Below are 21,931 nucleotides of genomic sequence, written 5' to 3'. Positions count from 1 at the left end.
AGCACTGTAATTCTGAGCTCCTCACAAACCTCTAGTGTCTACATCTGCAGAATAGAGTTCACAGTTTTGCTCTGTGAAGAAAGCCTAAAATAATCTTCATCAGCAGGTAGTCAATCCACTTGTATGTTAAGACACTAACAACTAACACAAACCATTAAAAGCTCCTGGAGGCTGACCAATACCTCATAATGGTTTGGTTTCTTTGGTCTGTCTTTACATGTTACTCTCTCTAGGATTTCTCTAATGTTTTATCTGTATGAGGAAAAGATAGAAACTTATTACTGCACATAGATTTCCACTGATGACTTCAGCTCCTTCTTGGAATGCCCTTCTATTTACCTAACTATTCAAATAATAATTTTAAACTGTTTTGAGTATTTCATATGCATCTGATAGCAGACCTGCTTTCCAAGAAAGGAAATTTTAAGTAATTTGAATGGTATTCTGGAATTGTCGAGCTATTTTTCCTTCATTATATAGGAAAGCTTAGAATTATCTTCCACTTTCTTTACTAATTACAGTCTTACTTGGCTAACATTGTTGGTATATTATGCTGTTTGTATTCATAAGGCAGTCTGTGAGTCAGCAAGACTGAAAGAAAAGGTTTGGTAGCTGTATTTGAACATAAATACACACAGTACTTCAGGTGCACTTCTTCACAGAACTTCAGTACTCACATTTTTTCCATTATCACTAGATGAGGATGAGGTCTTAGGAAGTTTCTGCTCTGGCTCTGAATAGTCTGTATCTACTGAATATGCATCTGGAGGAATAGCATAGTCACTTTCTGAGGTCACAGAAGACAGAGATGCACCTGTGGTGAAAGAAGAAAGAGAGTTCTTTATATATTTTTTTTATTACATTAGAAACAACTGAGATCAGAATGGCAGAAAAAACATCTGAATAGAATCTGCAGGCAAACATAAGTATCAACATAGATCCATCAGGAACCAAGGATTTTTTAGAGTATCAGCACACTGAAATATTAGCATGGTGCTAATTCTCATTTTATTCATAACTAAAGTCCCTTGCAAATGGAAAAACAAAAAAATGTCTTGTGTATATTATCACCTTCTGTTACATTACCACAGGTTCTTTAAGGAGGGAGTTAGTACCAGGAATCATTGTCTAGAAAAACAAAACCAGGATCTTTAATTAAACTAAGCAACCTTCCTTTCTCTCACTCACTATAGCATCTGGATTTCTCAGGCAACTGCTTGCGTACTAAGAAGTCATACTCAACATCTGCTTTGTGTTGAAGCTGTACGTGACTGTGTTTTGCAATCAATATGGATTTGTATACCGAGGTTTTCTAAAAGCTTGATTTCCATATTTCAGGGGGATTTTAGAGTTTATTAGCTTTAATCCTGAAAAAAATGCACCCTGCTTTCAATTCTAGAGGATCAGTAATAAAAATTCAAACTCCTCCCTCATTCATTACAGAAATAGCTTCATGTATGTAAACGTCTTCTTTTGTAAGGACTAGTGTTTCACTCTGCAAGGTTAGTTTTTTTCCTTTGTTTCAATAATTTCCCAACTAATTTGCTAATTTTATTCTTAAAAAAGGCTTTGGTAAGCCACCAAGACTTTCGGAGTGGGTTCTTCTCATCGTGGATCTTTTGTAACAAATTGCTGCATGCTTTTGGTGAAAAGTGTGACTGCCTGGATTTTTGAAGAATGGGATCTCAACAAAGACATGTACATATGTGTTTTGTGATTAAGAAAGGTTTCCACACATTAAACAATGCAAGGACTGTTTTATGGAAAGAAAGTACAAACAAAAGGAATGGTTCCATTTTACAGACACAGATATAAAGGGCTGGGTGAAATCAACTTTTAAATAACCCAATTGTGTAAGCACGTAACATGAGGTATGTCTGCAGCCATGGCACTGGTTTCTGCTCAGCAGGATGAAGCTGCTGGGAAGCAGGATCTATAGGTCCTTTTCACACTAATGTGGCAAAACTACATCACTGGAAACAGGACTGGATTGCACCTGTAGCTGCCACTGGAAAATGCAGAGAGGGACCGTCACTCTGCTCCGGGGTCACTGGAATTTTTATATGTATAATTGAGACTACCAAATATAATTGAGCTCCTGGTAACTGGAATTTTTATATGTATAACTGAGACTACCAAATAATGCTATTAATTAGCACTTGGCCTCATTGGGATCTTGGACTCCTTCAGTTTACACAGTGAAGAAATACTCACAGAGCAGTAACACTGATAATGTCACCTAATGAGGAAGGATTGTATCTTTCAATATTATGAAGCATATTATTTCCATTTTGGAGATGGACAACACAATCACCTAGAACTGTGAGATTTGTCTTCCACAAAACACAGGACATTACCAGATTCAAGTATTTTAACTAAATCTTTGCACAAGACCTTAAGACAATCACTGTAAAAATGAAAGAAGTCTTTTCTTGCATGAGGTGACAGAATCAAATAATTTATTGAGGGAACTTTTCCACCTGCTTTCTGATCACATGAAATTGTTTTATAAACTTGAATATATTTGTGTTTCTGGTGGTGATTTTTTTTCTATGTAATTTTTATATTTCTACAGTTAAAGGTCACAGGAAGTCCTTGGCATGACAGAGTATAGATAGAATGGTGCTTCTTGCTTTAAATGTACAAGTGACTTTTCCCTCATGACAACAGCCAGCTAAAAGATTAATGCCTTTAAAAGCAATAAATCCATCTATAACAGTTCTTTCTCCTGACTGAGTAATCGATCTGGGCTTTGAGAGCCTAGATTTTAGATGTCCATCCTATTTAGTGAAGATATCAGTTCCTAAGAAAATCATGTAAACTGTCTGGTTTTCCAAAGTTCCCAGGAGTTACTTGTTTCGCCTACCTCGTTTCATAGCCCGAGGGCTCCCTGGACCACTCCTGCTTCGAGAATCAGACTCGGAAGTCCTTGAGCTGGACCGAGAGCTGTCTTCTTCTTCAGATCCCGATGACTCATCTAGAAATGGGCTGTTGCTTATTTGAGTTGCTTTCTGCAGAAGAGAACACAACATCCTTTGATAACTTGCATAAAGGGTATCAGTCATTTCCTTCGTACCGTGGCAGGGCTCTGCTGGCTTCATAATACTCAAAGCTGTTCTTGACTGGGTTGTGAGTTTTGGCACAAAAATATTAACACGAAACTGAATTCCCTCTGCCCTCTGTATGCTCAACCACACCCATACTTTAAAACAGAAACCTGAGGTAGCTCAAGGCATGGGTCTTTCCAAATCACAAAAGGCTGCCAGAAGACAAACAATGCTGTGATTACTGACTGCTGGCTGTGTGACTAGAAACAGCTTTGGCACTGACACAAAGACATTTCTACACATACACACACTTTTAATTATGACATTGAACACCATGTGGTTCTGCTTAATAATTAACAAGCCTTTGGAAAAAATCAGCAAGGAACCTAAGAAGAATTGACTTAGGCCAGTAACATTTTATAGGCAGTATTTTTTTTAACCCAGCTATTTGACATTTCTATAACTTCTGGGGGTCTTTGATCTCTATACATCAACTTGCAACATATTTGGCATGGTAGTATCAAATGTGAAATAGCAAGTTCCTGGATGTGAAGCCTAACGGTATTTAAAAATTTTCTTTAAACAGTAATACAGTTACCCCTTTCAAAGTGGTGTAGACAGGAGTGGTCATGTTCTTATATATCAGAGAAGTATATAATCCAGATATGGAGCATGAAGTCAGTGAAACAGCATCTAAAAAAGCAACATATTTTATAAATTGCCTTCCTAATTCACTCCCCCAATTAACAAAATTAAAATTTAATCTTTTTTGACATTGTATAACTCCTATAAAAAGCAAACTAACTCCTGAACTATTTTGGATGTGAGATTTATAGCTTTTTGAAATTTACAATGCTTTTAAAGACATAAATAAAATTGCAGTCACGAACACTAGCCCTTTTAAAATTGGTACCTGGTATAGATTCTTCAAAGTAGTGAAATGCAAAGTAAACTGGAGTTAACAAAGTACAAATTCAGCACAAAGTCAAGATGTAAGGTACCACAGACAATAGAAAGATAATCAATGATCTTCTAGGCTTTAAACAGCTGTTAACTAAACCTTTCTAAAAATATTTTAAAGGTTCTTGCTCACAAATCACCATAAGAACAGAACTTTTGTCGATGGGACAATGAACAGCCAAACCACTTACTTTTATTAAGAGATTCCATGGTGAAAGCTTCAGACATCCTTAAACCAGATTTGGCTACAGCATAAATTCTACTTTCCTAGACAAGCAGAATGGATTTGATAGTAGATAATTAAAACACAACAATTACTTTTGTTCTGTTTAGGCTTCTAGTCTTTGTGTTAGTGCAACTATGTGATAAAATGGTTCATAAAATGACATTGTCAATAGCAGCTGAAAAATGTATCCTTCTTTTCTGTGCGGTACACCAATAGCTGTAGCCTTTTTTGACATTTTTTATACAAGGTAAGTAACTTATTCTTAAAAATACTATTACCAGGTGCCAAAGAAGCTATAGGAAGAATGTTTTTTAATGGAAGATTGTTTGTTAGGAGCAGAGAAATGCCATTAGAAGACAACTTTTTGACCATTTTGTGTTAAAAGACTACAATAACAAAATGTATAATGCAAAAAGTTCAATAAATATAGAGAAGATGTTACATAATGTATTATTCCTGAATAATACTTAATTAATATATTTAATAAGTTATTAATTAATAAATCTCTGACACTGAAACCACAGAATTAGTGAGCCTTGACACAGTTAATTTTGGATTTTGTGTAAGACATAATAATATCTGTTTTAATATCCTGACTGATGGCTTTAAAGTTTTACTTGGAAATACCAATTACTTCTGTAATTTGTAGTTGTCTGATGTCAACTTAATTGTCTAGATTGTGAGTGGTACAGTGGTTACAGAAAGGACATTGACACCACCATTCTTGGGCTGTGGTAGTGTTCACATAAATAAATAAATGCAGTCATAAGCATTACATCCTTGGATACACTCAAGAAGACATACATAACTTACATGCCACAAAAAAACCCCCCTGTGTTTGTCTATAGAATACAGACCATTTTTTTCAGTGGCAGGAATACTGTGCTGAAAATAAAACTAGGTTCTGAGTTTGTCGTTTTGATTAAGGTAATGCCCTGTCTTGTCAATAAACAGAAAGTAATTAAAATAGAGGCAACAAAAATCACAGAAGAGAAAGTTACTTTTGCCAGCAGGAAAAATACCTATAAGCACACTTACCCAGGAAGGAAATCGATGTAACGGAGGCGTTGGAGGTTTGTTGCTAGCACCCTTTTTTGTCGTATCACAAAGTTCCTGGGCTTCAGCATTTTGTGCTTCAGTGGCGTCATAGGTAAACACTCCTTCATCACAGCTAATCTCCATTTTCTCTAAAATATCAGTATCTTCTCCATCCACCAGATCTATGTCTGTTTCCTGAGGTCTCCACGGACGGATCATGCTTATGGCATTTCTATTTTTACCAAACATTCTGTCAGAACTCAGCTGGGGCTGGCTTAGGTGTTTCTTTGCTAACACTGAATTTAGACTAAAGACATTAGGAGTCCGTAACTTTGGATGTGGCAAATTTGAGGGAAAATTTGATGGAGTTGTGCATGGAGAACCTGCAGAAGTTGCTAGAATTGGGTGTTTGGGTGTCAGAGAAGGAGTTAAAATTGGACTTGGGGTATTTGCCTCACTGGATGAGGATGAATAATCAAGCCTCTGTGATTGAAATTTCTTATTCAGTTCATCCGAAGAACTATCTTGGTCTTTCTTTTTCCTTGTGAAGTCAGAGTTGCACTTTCCACCTGGATTGCTCAGGCCTTTTCTTAGGCACCCTTGCTGCCATGAGTATAGCTTCTTTTGCTGAGTCCTCTTAACATCAAAACTCTCTTCTTCAAAGAGAGAACTACTGTCATCAGATGCTGTCAAATACATTTCGCTTCCCACTCTACTGTACCCTGCATTCTCTTCAGATGTGTGGCTTGAAAGAGTTGATGCACACCTGGATTTCAGTCCTTTATTGTCTCCCACATCCTCATCTGAGCTCCAGTCACTCCCAGTAGTACATGAGTTCTTTGACATGTCACTGTCTATGTCTTTGGATGAGCAGCTTGTTCTCACATTTTTATTCTGCTCTGAACCAGAGGAACTTTGTTGCAATGACTTCTGACCTTTATTTGTCTCGTGTACAGGACCAGCAAAGGTAGTTTCCAGGATATCCTTCTCTGGAGGAGAAATATAATGAACATGAGAAAATTACTTTAGCAAACCTGACTAATAAATGGTTTTGTCATCATGCCTGCAAGTAGTAAGTAGGTAATAATTTCAAATGCATGAGAACATTTATGTTTTTTAATATTGTAAATAATAAACATTAAGAAAAAGATCATAAATTTTTTTAATGTGACAATGCAAATTAAGTTTGCTAAAAAACTGTAATAAACATTACTCAAAGTTGTAGCTGAACTAAAAATATCAATAAACATAAAGATAAGCAGACTGGAGCCATATTTTAAAGTCATGTATGTGTAAAAACAAACAAGCAAACAAAACTAACAAAAAGCCAACTACTTAAGAGGGCATAAAAATTTAGCTCCTTTATTAAATCTAAGGAAAGTTAAAGTTTAGTAAAGCTTGTCAGAAAGGATTTTCATTAACAAATCAAGTATTCTGAGCATTTCTACAGTGTTTATACACATAAATTTATTCTGGAAGCTATTATTGTATTCCCAATGGTAAATGCTTAAAATAAATAAGAGAGTCTCATGGAAAGTACTTCAGGAAAGACGCTGTGTTAAAAATAGCTGTGTTCCTGCTCTTTGCTTTTACCTGGTTTTACAAGAAAGAGGTATAGACTGCAACATGTTAGTGAGGCCTGCATGTTCCCAAATTAAATTGGATGCAGGAACTAGGGTTTTTTTACACAGACACTTGGAAAAGTCTGTGTTAAATACCTGTGTGAAGCTAAAGTGGCCTGAATAACACAAAGATTTTAATTTCACCCACATTAAAGTAATGAAGTCCCCAAAATTATCTGTTTCCATCTAGGCAAGCCGAAAGTTCTGTGTCTTATCCTTTCTCTTGAAAAGATCACTCTTACTTCAATACCCTCCTCTGTAAAAACAGAAGGAATAATACATAGCCACCTTCATAATGAACTTGCTGTACTATAAATACACAAAATATTCATAGGATCTCTCAGTTCTGATTTTCAAAAGACCTCAGCCTGCCATTCTGGATAGCATGATTAACTGTGGAGAAAATACTGAAATCACAAACAGTACAAGGGATTTGAGCAAAGGACCAGAGCAACAATAAAGGTCACAACCACGTCTTTACTTCACAGCCAAAGCACCCAGGAGCCTCTGCATGCTGCCAGATAATGTATTAGTGGTATTACAGAGACTCTAGTGCTCAACAGGATGATTTCTTCCTAGTAATAGAACAGTAGCAGTGAAGAGGGAGACAGTGCTGGTATGCAATTTGAAAACAGCTGGTTTGGATGCACTGACAGAGTTGTTGATTTTAGTTTCCCACTTGTGTCAGAATAAAAATGGCAGTGTTGATGACAAGGTACCTGGCATGTTTTTGCCTTCAGGGTAGTCTGACTCTTTAGATGAAACCTTGCTTATTTCTTCAAGCTTTGGAGATGGTTGAGGACTTCTTGCTCTATTTGAAAAGCATCCAAAAGTCAAACTGCTTAGTCGCTGACATTCTCCAGGTTTTTGTGCTGAAGTAACAGATTTCTTACCAGTAGCTTCTGAAGAATAGTAATTCAGAAATCTTGCATTAGTGAGATACAACAAGCTATGCAACTCTTTTCTTTACTCTATAGTACAAAGTTTTTTTTAAGGAAAATTTTTTCTTATAGGAAAAAAAGAGCTACCTGACATCTCTCCATATCAGGAGAAACCCAGAGCAATGTTTCTAGTTCTTAAAAATTGATATACTAATAGAAAGAAAAAAATCTTTTAACAATTTCACAGGAAATACAGAAGAGTAAGAAGGTTACCCGGTTTAGAAGGTCGGTATGGAGGTGGACTTCAGGAGAAAGTGAAAGCAGAAATTGATGAACTGCCTTGAACATTAAGTCTGTCCATCTCTGTTCATAAAAATCCCTGTGGTGGATCCAGGAACAAAAGGCCCTTACCTGACCTGTAAAACTGCTTAAAACAGTACCACGTGTTCATAATTTATAGCCTGTCACCAGCATGGACACTGCAAATGGTAATAAATTTCTTAGTATTTTTGGGCATGTCAGTAACTGTCTGTTGGAAACTAAAGGGTCTCATAAAGCCTTTAAATAGATCTCTCAGAAGAGAACGACTAGAAGTGAATGGAATTGCTACTTATCAAAAGATAGCAAAGAAACAAAACTATCCAGTTTCTTAATTAACAGAAAAGTGAATTTTAGTTTAAAAACTTTATATTGTATATGAATTTGTAAATTTTTGTATTTTCATATATTATGTGTGTACACACACACACTCCTCTACACATGATTTCTAAATATCTGTGTATTTACCTGTATATGTAAGATACATTATCAAGAAATGTGGGCTAGGTAGCAAAGTAACAAAATTTTCATATGATAATAAATTTTCAGATCAACCCAGTGTGAGGAGGATGATGGGAACCTTCAGACACACTTAAGTTGGTGAACAGGCACATTGTGGTAAATAAAATTCAACTTTGATCAATGTGAAACAATGCTTCTTGGAGGGGTTATTCCTCTCTTTTCCATTTACACTTCATGAGTTTTAAATTTACTATACCCATTTGGAGAGGAATCTGGTGATACTGGGTCTGAATTAAGATTTTGGATCACTGTAGTCAAAGGTAGTAAGTAAAAATATCTGATTGGAGTTCTGATTGCCAGGTGACCATTTACTAGAAAAAGGAAATGCAGACTTACATTCATGTGTTCTTTAACAGTTTTATGACCAACTATGCTGTAAAGATGTGAAAGCAAAGATCTGTCCTAAATCCAGTAAAATCTTACTACTTGCAGAACCTCTTAAGTAACAGTTGTGCCTTGTCTGTGTGTCTTTTCAGCATAAAACCAAATTATTCCTTCCTAACACCTTCATGTACAGTCATTCTGATGTCAGTTCATACTCTCTGAAATCTTTGTGATTTCACAGAATATTTTCAGTCATGTCAATGCACACATTAATAGGGAATAGAAAGAAATATGCCATATAGAGAGAAGTTTTCAGAAGATTTGAACATTTACCTTGCAGTTTAGATTGTACTGTTTTCATCTCTTTGGTTTGCTTTTGGTTGATCAAGCGAAGGTTCTGATTTTCCACCTCTAACTAAAAGCATATAAATGTAATCTCATCCATTGGTGAAACAAATCTTAAAGTCATTACATCTTTTTTCTTTTCTCTGAATTTCTAAGGATAGAGCTAGTTCAAATAATAATCTCCCCTCTGCTACTCTAAATACCAGTCTAGGCATCTCTTTATTCTGAACAACTAAATTCCCTGCAATGATTATTTGCTCAATTCTGCCAAAATTATTCCCCCAACCAAGGAAACCCATGACTGCTTTAAAAATCCTTAATAAATAAGAGAAAAAGAAAACTGCATTGGCATTTTCAATAAAAGCAGAAGGCTAGAATTACCAACTCCTGTGCCCCTTGGCAAAACCAAGAATGAGCAGAGGAAACAGAGGAATGCTGGTCCTAATGGCTTCTTACTATCCTACAGTAAAAAGAAAAATAAAAAAAACCCCAAACATGCCAATAAACTTTATACCAAACAAAAGTCTTTGTACAGGAAATAAAAAAACCCAACAAGCCACTGCTGTAGCCTACCACTGGGAGGTAAAAGATGCTGGTTCAAACTCCTGCTCCAGATTAGGCAAACAGATTTGAATCTGAGTATCCCTTGTCACACAGAAGGGAGCCAGCAATTCCACTTCCCACTGAGTGACAGTTAGTCACATCTGTGAGATTAGCTTGAGATTTTCCATAAAGAGTAAGTAAATACTTTGAGTCATACTTCATTTTATCCAAACTTTTTCATGGTAATTTTAGCTAAATTTAATAACATTTTTATTAAATTATTTCTAAATAATTTACTTTAGCCCTCACAGATGAAAAGTAAATATTTTATGTAAGAACCTTCTAGTTTCTTACTTCAAAAACAATAACTTAATTGTTTTTCAACTCGAGTATACTTCCAGTTAACTACAAGAGAGAAAGATTTTAACTTTTACAGGCAACTTTAAATTCTACGCCCAGGGAGGAGAAAGCACAGCTGCACCCCAAAGCTGGCAGCTTTAGGCAGGGCAGAGACATGGTTATCTTACCACAGCAGAGAAAAAAGGGAGACAACTGGTCTCTTGAAACTAGAGCTGGTGTCCCTGAAACTATTTGTGACTAAGAGTAGTGTGGGCATTATGAAATAAAAAATGATCAAGGCCTTTTTTCTGCCAGGCCCCAGCAGGCTTGGTCGGCTTTCTGAGGATTATTCACACTTCAGGCATCTGCTTGAATAAGCTTAGTTTGCCAGCTAAACTCTCTCAACTAGTGCAGAAGTTGACCTTTCAGAGAGCAGTGCTGGTCCTTCCTTCAGAAAGAGGATCCAGATCATCCTGGCTGACCAAGTCAGACATCAGAATTTAGGTGACATGGACACTCTGCTCTCTGTGCCCTTGTTTTCAATTCTCCTCTTTCCAGCAAATAACTAAAATCAATGAAACTGGGAAGCAATTTTTCCTATGGCAATCAGGCCTTTAACAGCCAAAAGGTCTAGGGGATATCCAGTCACATCATTATATTTCCTGTGTAAGTATTGTAGCAAGAGTTATACCTCATGAAGCTTGACTGTCACCCATTCTTTTATTTTAGCTGCTTTTTCTTCTATGATTTTTGCTTCTTGCAGTCTTATTTGCTTCTGTAAAAAATTGACATAAGCATATTTTTCACTGAGTAATATAATCTGCCTGAGTAGTATCTTCAGACACAAATCCTAAGATTGCTTGAAGTAATTCAGGCTCCGGGGTAATACATGGTAATTTAAAAAAAATTAGGAGCAGGATCTTCACAATGGCTGCTATTCCTCTTTCCTCTAGTAAGAATGAAAGCTCTCCAGGGGGAACAGTGAAGAGGAATATCATCTTTCCCCTCTTAAAGGTCACATGTTCTTTCAATGGAAGACAGAGCTTAATTTGAAAAAGAATAAACATTATTCAAATTATATACTTCCAATGGGAATCTCCTTAATCAAACAACAGAAATAATGCTAAACTTTTCTGTTCTCCATTGATCTAAATTTTTATTTTCCTTTTGTGCAATTAAAAAGGGAACTGATGTTTCTCTTTCTCATTATTCCTAACCTGTTCTTCAAGTTGTTGTTCCAATTTTTGTATTATATCATTTTTATCCTGTATCAGGATCTCCAGATCTTGACATCTCTTATACAACCTGGTTTCTGATTCACTTGTTTGAACATTTGCTGCTTTTAATTTCTCTTCCATGATCTGCACCTATTTGGAAAGTCAAATATAAAAGTTTAAGGAACATAACACTCCAAGTCAAAGGTAATAATTTAGTCACAAAATACACTTAAAATTGCCTCCACACTTAAGATTCAAGACAACACTGCAAAGTTTTGAAGCCTATTTGAGAAGAAACCCCACAGTTCATTATATTTCCCTATTCAATTAGCAACAGGACTGGCAAAACACTGGAAGATCTTACACAGGTTTTCTCAGTATCTGTGAGAGGCTTCTCATTTTGTAACACACAAGCTTTTAGAAACACCAGTGTGGGAAGAATGCAATTTATCTACAGGGAGCTGTAAACAATGTTTTAATAAATAAACAGTTGCACACTGTAAAAAATCCCAGCAAATTATCGGTAGCATCCTAAATAATTGCTTAAAAATACTTGGCTTGTAGTCAGGAATGTCTTCTAACTCCAAATTAGTACATGAACATTTTAGTCTTATAATTTTCAGTTTCTATCTGTCTCACAGTGAGATATGAGGAATGTTTCAGGGACACTAGAGGTATGTTCATAAAATGTCTGCAGTAACTTAAGTCTGCCATTTGGAATCAAAAGGCAACTTCAGTTAAATATTTAGCCACGATCTCATTATTTAAATGATGTAACTTCTACAAGAGGAACAAACAACACAGAACAGTTCTATTTAGAAGCTGTATTGCGTAGCCTGATTTTATTTTCTTACAGATCTTCTAAAAGAGATCATTGTTTCCTCTCCCTTTTGGTTCCACATGCATCATATATCAAAGATTCATGATGCACCAATGAAGAAGCTCATTCCACGTATCTACTTTTGATTTGTGATGTTAGCTTTGACTTTATTGAAATGAACTGAATAGTGAGCAAAGAAAGGTGTTAGAACTCTCTGTTAAGACAAATCAATAGACTTTAAAAGAAACTGTCTTCTTCTCCATTTTTAGACGTACTTAAAAATCAAGCAATTTTTTGAATTTCACCTCATCAAAGTACCACATGCACACAGCTAGTGGAGATATTTATTCCATTTATACCTGCTGAAACGCTCTCTCTGCTTGACGATCAGCATCTATAACTTGCTTCTCCAGCTGCTGCATCTGTAGATATATAAAAACATACAGTTATATGGCCATGCCTTCTGCCTCTCATCAGAAAAATATATTTTCGTGGTCTGTTTTGAAAAAGGAAAGGACATGTGGTGGGCAGGAGGATAAAAATAAAAGGATAAACTGTATGTGTAAGACTGGGAAAAGAATTCACCATTTTGACTGTATTAAAACATTGCAGACACTCCTCAACAGAAAAAAAAAAATATACACCTTTTTTCGTAGTTAATTCTCTGGCTGCCATATGACATGTGGCTTTTTTTCCTCTGCTATCAAGAGTAGAAATTTCTTTGACAATAGTCCTGAAACTTTCCTCATGTCCTCCCAAAAGAGGCAAGAGTAGAGGGAACTTGGCTGTTAATCCTTCTGATGTTGGCAAATTTAGTGACAAATATACTACAAGGAGTGTCCCAGACTTCTCCACTATTGCAGGAAAGAAGGCAGGATGTGGCAGAAGGGACATGGTGGCCTCAGGGGCTCCGTAACAGCAGTGGATGAAGACAGAGATCAGTGTCCATGGAGAAATGCAAGTCACCTCTGAGAGGGGAAGGCCCTGATCTCTTACTTTATAGCGATGCCCAATGAATCATGGGCTCAATCTTTGCCCAGGGCCTTGGAAAACCCCTGCATTTTACAGGATTTATTTTGAAGGCTTTCCCAACAATACAAAAGAGGCCAGAAAGATATACTTTGTTTACATTTTGTTAAGAGCCCTCTAGTCTGATTTTGCTGACTTTTTTTGTAAAGTAAGACCTGGTTTGAAGTAACACTTGAAAGTTCATAAGGTATTCCAGGACTTAAGGACCTAGTGGTTCTCAAGAAATATCTAGGTAAGACCTCAGTTCATCTGAAGAGAATGAAACATCACATAATTAATATTGCCATACTCAGTATTCAGCTTGAAAATTGTTCTAAGAAAAGCATATGATGCAAATAATGCAAATGGAACGCATTTATTCCTTCTTCAGTTTACTGCATGATTTTAAAATAATTAGTTTCATCCTGTCTTGTTTCTACTCAATTTCTGGCATCTTTCAGTTTCTTTTTCACTCTCCATCTCTTTTTTTCTCTTCCCAGTTATGCTGCTAATCACTTGAAACTTTTAGCACCATATCCATACAAGGACAGAGTCATCGTTTTCTATCAGTCAATAACTGAAAATGGAGAAAATTAGTTTTCACTAACAGAAAAAAAAAGTAACTATGACTCGTACTATAGCACGAGTACTAAAAGTACTATGACTAGCACTTTCTCATACAATACAAAACCCCAAAGTCTACATTATAATAATACCACAACACACCACTGATACAAGAGCAACAAACATTTCACAATCCACATGATTATGGTCAGGTCCCCCGTGAGCTGTTTTGCAAGAACACTTCTAAGGATATGATCTTCCCAGTCATTCATTTGCCAGATGGACAGGGAGATAAGCCTTCTTTGTTCCTCTCTGATCACATATTTAATTTCATATTTAAATAACTTCATGTTAAGATTTTAACTTTGAGTTTCATTTTTGGAATTTTGACTTCTAAGGTTGCTTTCCATCTGTCTTTTTAGTTTTACATTCAAACAGAAGTTTAGTTTGCAAGACTCGCTTTAATATAATTTTTCAGACATTTATTTTTTAGTGAGTTGGGATTGAGAAATTGAGGTTATTTCTGAATGGTCAGCTAACATTTCACTGGAGTAAAGGCACTGTGCTAAATATAGTGGAAGTGCAGGTACTAATAATGAACTAATACTCTATAATGTTCTTACTCTTAATATTATGACAGAAAACTATTAACATTCTGACAGAAATTATAATATTATGACAGAAAACTTCAGATATTTATATTGTGAAATTCACTGATGAGTAGCAAGTTGTTCATCAACTTTCACAGGCAATTTGGAAATGCATGGGCAGCAACCGGCAATTTATGTTCCATAAGTTAAGGTCATTTCATCTGTAAGGCTGTATCAGAAATTTAGTAAGTGGAATTAAAACCTGAAAATGTTGTTTGCCAAGTTCACCCAGATTCCACTGCAGTGCAGCCAGCTCCAACTTGGCTTCAGCCTGCAAACAGCTGGTCTCTCCAGCAGCATCTCCTGATCCCTGAGTGCACTGCTGCCCTTCTGCACAACCACTGGAGTCCTGGAGAATCCAGTGTACTAAAGGCCCACGATCCTTCCATGGCTGTGCACTGACACTGCACAGTGCACCTCTTGTCAGGAATACACAGTGCTGCACAGGACCAGGAACAGAATAATACTTTCATGTAGACTACTGGAACAAAGAATATGATTGGAATAAAGCTGCTGCTAAGATGAATGTAAAGCCAAAGAAGCTGAGAGAATTCTACCAGGTGAAAGATCATTCCAAGATTATAAAGGGAAGAACAAAGTCTATTTTTGCCTCTTCAATAGTATTGAAGAGGCAACTATTGCAGGTTTCAAGAATGTGTGCTAAGAACCCTTGTGTGGTCTCACAATATGGATATGCCAGTCAGCATCCTGGCAACAACTAAATGTGAGATTTTATTTGCAAAATGTCTAAAGGGTCTTTGGTTTCTTTTAGGAAACTCCTGTTTAAAAAAGGCAATCTATATTATTCAGCAGTGATCAAATATCATGGTTACCAAACATGAGCACATCTCATGTAAAATTAAATTTGCCAGAGTTTCAATAGTTTTGGTGCTACGTAATAATTACTGAGTCCTGATTTTCCCATTATTTAGAGTTTATATAGGTTTGTTTTGCAGGGTCTACTGTAACAATAATGAAATTTTAAAAAGATAGTTTTGCCTTTTGCATAAATAATCACCAAATGATCTTTCCTGAAAAATCAGATTTACACCTATACTCTGCTTTGCTTTTTTATAAGCCTGTGAAGTTAAACAGAAGAAATTACTACCATAGAATACTCTGAAGGCTATCAGACTTGCTGGGCAAAAGATTGGAACAATTTCTAAAGTAAGAATTTTTCTTCACAAACAAAACCTAACCTTAAACCTTCTTCTTAAGTGAGTGAGAAATTTCTCAAAAGTGATCACAGCATTACTGAGGGAAGGTGGAAATACGAGGCTGGTCCCATAGCTAATGGTTTAAATGAAGTCATGCTTTGAACTCATCAAGAATAAAATGCAGTGCTAAATCCTCTGTACCCAAAGACTATGAAGGCTATTCCAGACCATGCATTGATAGCTTAAGATACTCAAATAAAAATTAAAAAAAATAAATCCTTAACCTGAGGATGGATGTGGCAGGTAACAGCAGCCATATCCGTGATTAGAGGCAAATGTCAGATGCAGAAGAACTCTCACCTGTGGCAGCATCCTGAATACTAACAACCAACTCTGACTTTATAAAGAATTCCATTTGAAAAAAAGAAAGACCTCTGTCCCACCAACTTCTTTGTGTATACACCTCAGCAAATTGCCAGCATCACTGGATTAAAATGTTTTGTATCAGCTGTTAGGTGAGATATTGCTCGAATGAACTACAGTCTGTAAAGGATCAGCTGACATAAAGTTGGCTTCCCAGGAGAAACATGGAGGGCCATCATGTTATTGATAACATTTGGCATGTGAAATATGTTTAAGCTTCATTTTCTATCATGGCCTAAATAAGGTAACTTGAAATAATGCCCCAGTTCAACACACTTCTTGTAAGGAATTGTTCTTGTCACCCACACTGGATTGGTGCAAATTCAGTAAGAATTCAGAGATGTCCTGTCGTAATCTATGCTGGGTTTTATTTTACAGTCTTAAAATAAAGGTACAGAAGAACAGATGCTACTTTAACCTGCACTTTCACCTTCTGTCTTTAAGTGAAAAATCCTCTTACAATTTCCAGAAAACAGACTGGTGCATGCTGCATCAATTACTGAATTATAGAAAACAGTTGCTATTGTTAGAAGCAGATTTGGTTTTAAACTTAGTAAGGAAATAACTACTCTACATCTGACACTCATCAAATTGAGCTATTTTTGTTCAAACAATGAGCAGAGAAAGGCCACATGTGAATAAATAGTGAATGCTTTGAAGAAACATGGCAGCAATAAAAACAGAGGTGTACTGCCTTGGAGGTCTGGACATTGAAGTACAACACACAGTCACTGGGAATTTTGTACAATACAAAGGCAGATCATAAAGTGATTCCTTTTCAAGGGTCACCTGGAAGTTTCTTGGCTGTATTCAGAAATGTTGAACATATATATTTTTATGCAAGTAAAGAAATTTTTATTTGAGGAAAGCACATACTACCTGAAATTCTCAAAAGTCTTTACTCACAAATTTCAAAAATACGTCTTTTGTATGCATATACGTGTATCTATACTTTCATTTCTGTACATATATATAGAGATCATTATTCCTGTAGTGTGTATTAGTGAGAAATTACAGCATTAAAATGATAACTTTCTTGTTACTTGAAATTGCTTTTTAACAATTTTTAAAGGAACATTTTATTTTAAAAATTAAAATTGTTGTAATTAGTTTCTTTTTGAAATCTGAAAAATGTTTGTTATGTATAGAAACAAACTCCTATTTTTTACCCAAGTAAATATTCAACATAATTTATCTCATTCATGTTTGAAATTCACATTATAATCAGTGCACAATATAGTGTCTCCTAGTTTTTAATATTATAAAAAATACAGTTGTATCACATAGACTTTTTGAAATACATATAGGAAAAATGCAATCAATTATGAACAAAAAGAAAAGCATCACTTCTCTGTATGCCTTTCCATATATGTTGATAATAGGTCAAAGTTTTTTAAAAGGAAAAATGAGTTAAAACCTAGTGTTTCTGAACAGTTTGCTGATGAAATGCAAAACTTTCAGTGATTTGAGAATTATATGTTTAGAGTCTGTTTTTCTTGCACTTCAATTTTTCAAATCTTCATAATCTGAAAAAAAAATCCCCAAACCATCTGAGGCTGAAAAATAATGTTCCCCATTAAAAAAAAAAAAAAAAAAAAAGGCAGTAAATCTGCCCATTTTTAGTTGCAGTGAACTACCGGTCTTCATACCACATAGGACTTACCAAAAGCAGAGACATGGGTATATCGTTGCTTCTATAAAGAAATAGGAGAAGCAATTGAGGGATAAACACACCTACAACTGTCTTTCAAAGGTGCCAGCAGATATAAACAGGTGAAGAATACACAGAGGCTGCCAACTAGCAGACACTCATTTTTCACATTGAGTAAAAAAGATTTTAGCAGTGCCTTCTAATAGAAGTTATGAAAACAAAAGATAGGGGGGCATTTGTGTGTGTGTGTGATACTTGGTAAGTTTATAAATGGTTTGAAGAGTATGCCTGCCAGCTACTACATCTGACCAAGATTTACCCTTTTTATTCTCTATTCCTGTGTTTTGACCAAATATTTCAACAAATCTCTGCATTTCCAGAAGAAAAGTTAGTACTTCTCAAAAGCAAGTAATCTGCTTCCCAACAGCTTTGATGACAGCCAGTTTTCATGTTTTACAATATGCTTGTAAAACATACCATATAAAGCCAATAATATAAAGCCCAATCATATAAAGCCTTGCACATATTTTTTAGTTGAAAGCAATGGTAAAACTGTTCTAGAAGCATGACTTACTCCTTTTACAAAAAGCTCTCTCTTCTAGTGGTTTAACTTAGGAGAATACAGTAATATTCCTCCTAGTTCTGTAACTCATTTATTAAAACCCTGACTAGGTATGTTCCATCCATATTTTCCAACATTATTCTTTCTGCCTTGACATTTCTCTTCAAGGTATTATGTATTCTCTATAAAGGCAATGGTAGATCTTTCTAAGCTACAACAAATTTTAAATGTGACCTAATTAAGCCATATAGACAAAACACCTAAATAAAAGACATGTAAAATACATATAGTAATATTTCACAGGAAAAATAAACAAGAAGATAATTTGTAAAGAAGGAATGAGCACATGCCTTGGGGAAGAAATATTTTGTTCTTTTCTTGACTGTTTTTTTTATCCCAAAGGGAATACAATAATTAGAGAAACTTATCTTTAATTGAACAGCTTTGCATTTAACTTATTAGTAGAAATCCATTTTGTTATATAATCTAGGAAATGATACTTTAGACCCACCCACATTTATAAAATTAAATATGCCTTCAGTGAAAAACTGGTATTTTGACACAATAGCTTTTGCCTAGAACAATATGAAGCCTATAAAAGTATTACTCAGTTTTTTAGTCCTCCAAATGAAGAATTGCTTTCTGAACCTAATCTTTTTTGTCACAGATCTCCCCCAAAGGGCTAACGCTAAAAGCTAAGCCTCAATGGGGCTCAAATGTTCCTTAGGCTTCTTACAGACCAAGCAATGTATTGTATGTGAAATTTTATGGTTTGTTATTATTTCCTACATGAAAAAAAAATAGATAAAGAATTAGTCACTTGGATTAAATTCAGAAAACTACAGCCTTGTATTTCCTTTAGATCTCACCTGAATCCTCGCCTAGGTTATGACTACTGCAACCACAGTAGGCTCACAACCTGCTCACAAGCACTTTTTAGTGCTTGCCCATGGTTTTTCTTCTCCCATCTTCTTCATTTTATTACCAATTAACAGGTGAGAGGTTACAATTCTTCTCATGAACAAAGCACTGTCAACCATTCATCTGCAAATTTGCCATCTAACCAATTCCTTTTTATTTTGTCACACAAATGTAGGAAGTGTAAAAACAATTTGATTCTTTGATGTCAGAGTTGCATCTATGTGTGCACACATGTGCACACACCCCAAACAGACACACACCCACTTCTGCAGACGACCAGCAGTTCTGCAATCTGCATGTGCAGAACTGCAATCCTGTTCACTTTAACTGCAGCAACTTCTGGCACTGCTCTCCTAGGTAGGCAAAAGTCACTTCTTAATTGCAAGCCTCTCTTACTTCTCCTTTTTAGCAATTCAGCTCATTCCTATGAACTGTGCTTAGCACAAAAGCCTTTCCTTAGAACAAAATGAAACCTCCAAAAATTGTCAGTCTCTATTTGCTTGGTTTCCAAAATGAAAAAAAACAGGCTCAAAATTTCTATTGCTCTCCTTGATTAGACCAGTTTTACTACTGTGTTATTTTACTTCTTTTATTTTAGTTCTTTTCAATATTTAAACATGATTTTAAATAATTATTTAGCTCAAAAGGTTTTCTGGTGGTCATTTAATGAGTGAAAAGTACCTATGAAAAAACAATCTTTCACATCTCAGTTGAGTTCATTGTACTAAAATTCATTATTTCTTTGGGAAATTATATAACTTAAGAATATAAACCAGAAAAACCCAGAGAGGGAACTTTTCCAGAACTGGTAGTCTAGGACAGCTGCCAGCAAACATACAGATTTTAAAATGTTAAATTCAGCAGTGGGATTTGAGGAGGCAGTGTAGTGAAGGACAATTGAGCAGCATGTAATGCTGGCTCAGTAACTGTGCTTTTCCCAATGTCAGCAACAGAATGTTCCTGAGCCTGGTAAAACAGTAGGAAATTCCCTCTTTCTGGTAGTCATCTTTCCCAACTCAGATCTTACCCTGATAGTTAAATTGCAGAGACAAAATCAAACACAAATTAGGCAGATGGCCATTCTTAGCACAGACATTATCAGAGCATTCAAAATCTTGAAAGGAGTGAAGACACTATTCAGCAAGCGGGAAGAAGGTACCAAAGCCCTTTGGCAGCAAGGAAGAAGTCTCACATACTGCTTAAGGTGAAAAAGACAAACATATATCAAGAATATGTTCATCTGCTTTGTTTTTCACTGATGACTGTACTGCAATTGTGGAAATTCTGCTACCTGTGTCTCCCTGAATTGTGGCTTCTGATTAGAGCTACAACATGAGCGTCCACTTGAAATAGGATGTGCTGCATCCTGAGAGGCGATGGCTTCGGACCACTCACAGCCAACATTTTCAAAAAAGAAAACTTGACTGAAACTGAATTTATTCACGACATTGAAGTGTATAAGACACTTTGAAAACCCATGGTAAAGGACCAAGATATTCCAGAAATATATATAAGGCGGCATGTTGCACTTTAAAGACAAGGCAACAAGTATTTAAAGGAAGAAAGTACACTCCCAGGGAAATGAAAATTGAATGAGCAAAAATAGTTCTCTCCATCAAAAATGGGGAACAAAATTCTGTAGATCCTGTAAGTGAAATGCTAAACAAATATTAGATGGGCTAAGGGCCCATTATCACAGTTTCCACAACTTCCATCAACTCCGCATGTTAGGTGGATTGGAACAGAAGTGAATACCACCAGAAAGGAGGTACTAAACCTCTGGCCTGACAGAAAGGCTGTGCTCTTCATGCCATTACCCAGCCATGCCTCTACAAGAACAACTAATTTATTGCTTCCTGAGTTTTCTTTTTTTTTTTTCCATTTTCAACCTCCTTAGAAAGAATGTAGTTTTAAGACGTGCAAAAACAACAAAACAAAAAAAAGCTCCACCATTTTAAAAAGGCATAGCATGAACTTAAAAATAGACAAGGGATAAAAATGAAACTATAAGAAATGTGTAGGTATTAAAAAGGTGTAAACAAACCTACTACTCTATTCATATAAACTTTTATTCTTCTTAACTCTCCCTGCTTTCTCCTATTTGTACCTTTCTAATTGCAACTGAATTATTCCCCACAATGAGAAGAATTTTTAAGGACAACTAAATACAGAAAAATTACTTTCATCTGAATAATTTTTGTTCAGTTGTATTCTGCTCCCCTTTACCCTTCATAATCCTTTGATTCAAATGAAAATACTCGTGCTTTTTTACAATTTTTATATTGGCAATCACTGTGTAAGTCCAATGTGTTACTGACTTTTCCTCCAAAAACATTAAACATGAAATTGCCATGCCAGAGATAACAAAACAGACTGCATCTGCTTCATTTTCAAATGTCAAATGACATACCATAAATAGGTCTATGAAAGGAATAAAAATACAGTGGGACACAGATTTAGCTGTTGCTTTGTAAGACAAAGTCCAAAATGCATTATGCTTTGGAATACATTGAAAATAGTATTTAGCCTAAAAATTGATTATCATTCAATTTTCATGATCTGTTCAGAAAGCATAAATAATATTACATTTGTGATGTACAGGCTCGTTGCTAGCTGAGCATGTATACAGAGAATATCCAAGTGGAAGGTTAAAACAACATACATATGAAAAGAATTCTCTCTCATAATCATTTATGTTTGTTGAAAACCACTTAAAGCATAACATAATGACCCTCAGCACTGCAGGAAACAAACTTGGAGACATTCATAGGAAGCTTGAGTATTACTGGACAG

At 35.7% G+C, this 21,931-nt stretch overlaps 2 protein-coding genes across 5 annotated transcripts in view; one reads left to right on the top strand and one right to left on the bottom strand.

The window, feature by feature from the left end:
• THADA (THADA armadillo repeat containing) overlaps positions 1–21,931 on the top strand; it is a 216,324-nt gene that overhangs the window by 26,357 nt on the left and 168,036 nt on the right. The window lies entirely within an intron of this gene.
• The window catches only part of PLEKHH2 (pleckstrin homology, MyTH4 and FERM domain containing H2), a 52,548-nt gene that overhangs the window by 21,103 nt on the left and 9,514 nt on the right, over positions 1–21,931 (bottom strand). For 2 of the 3 annotated variants that reach the window (XM_064414404.1, XM_064414405.1), the window contains 10 exons: positions 12,562–12,624; positions 11,383–11,532; positions 10,857–10,940; positions 9,272–9,353; positions 7,613–7,795; positions 5,272–6,260; positions 4,199–4,274; positions 3,646–3,740; positions 2,867–3,011; positions 678–814 (listed from right to left, as the gene is read on the bottom strand). In XM_064414404.1, the coding sequence (XP_064270474.1) occupies positions 678–814; positions 2,867–3,011; positions 3,646–3,740; positions 4,199–4,274; positions 5,272–6,260; positions 7,613–7,795; positions 9,272–9,353; positions 10,857–10,940; positions 11,383–11,532; positions 12,562–12,624 (2,004 nt within the window). The remainder of the gene's footprint in view (positions 1–677; positions 815–2,866; positions 3,012–3,645; positions 3,741–4,198; positions 4,275–5,271; positions 6,261–7,612; positions 7,796–9,271; positions 9,354–10,856; positions 10,941–11,382; positions 11,533–12,561; positions 12,625–21,931) is intronic. The other variant, XM_064414406.1, reaches the window with a different exon arrangement.

This window comes from Passer domesticus, chromosome 3, assembly GCF_036417665.1.
Source record: "Passer domesticus isolate bPasDom1 chromosome 3, bPasDom1.hap1, whole genome shotgun sequence".
NCBI classification, from domain to species: Eukaryota; Metazoa; Chordata; class Aves; order Passeriformes; family Passeridae; genus Passer; species Passer domesticus.
This window is presented reverse-complemented; position numbering and strand designations above follow the sequence as displayed.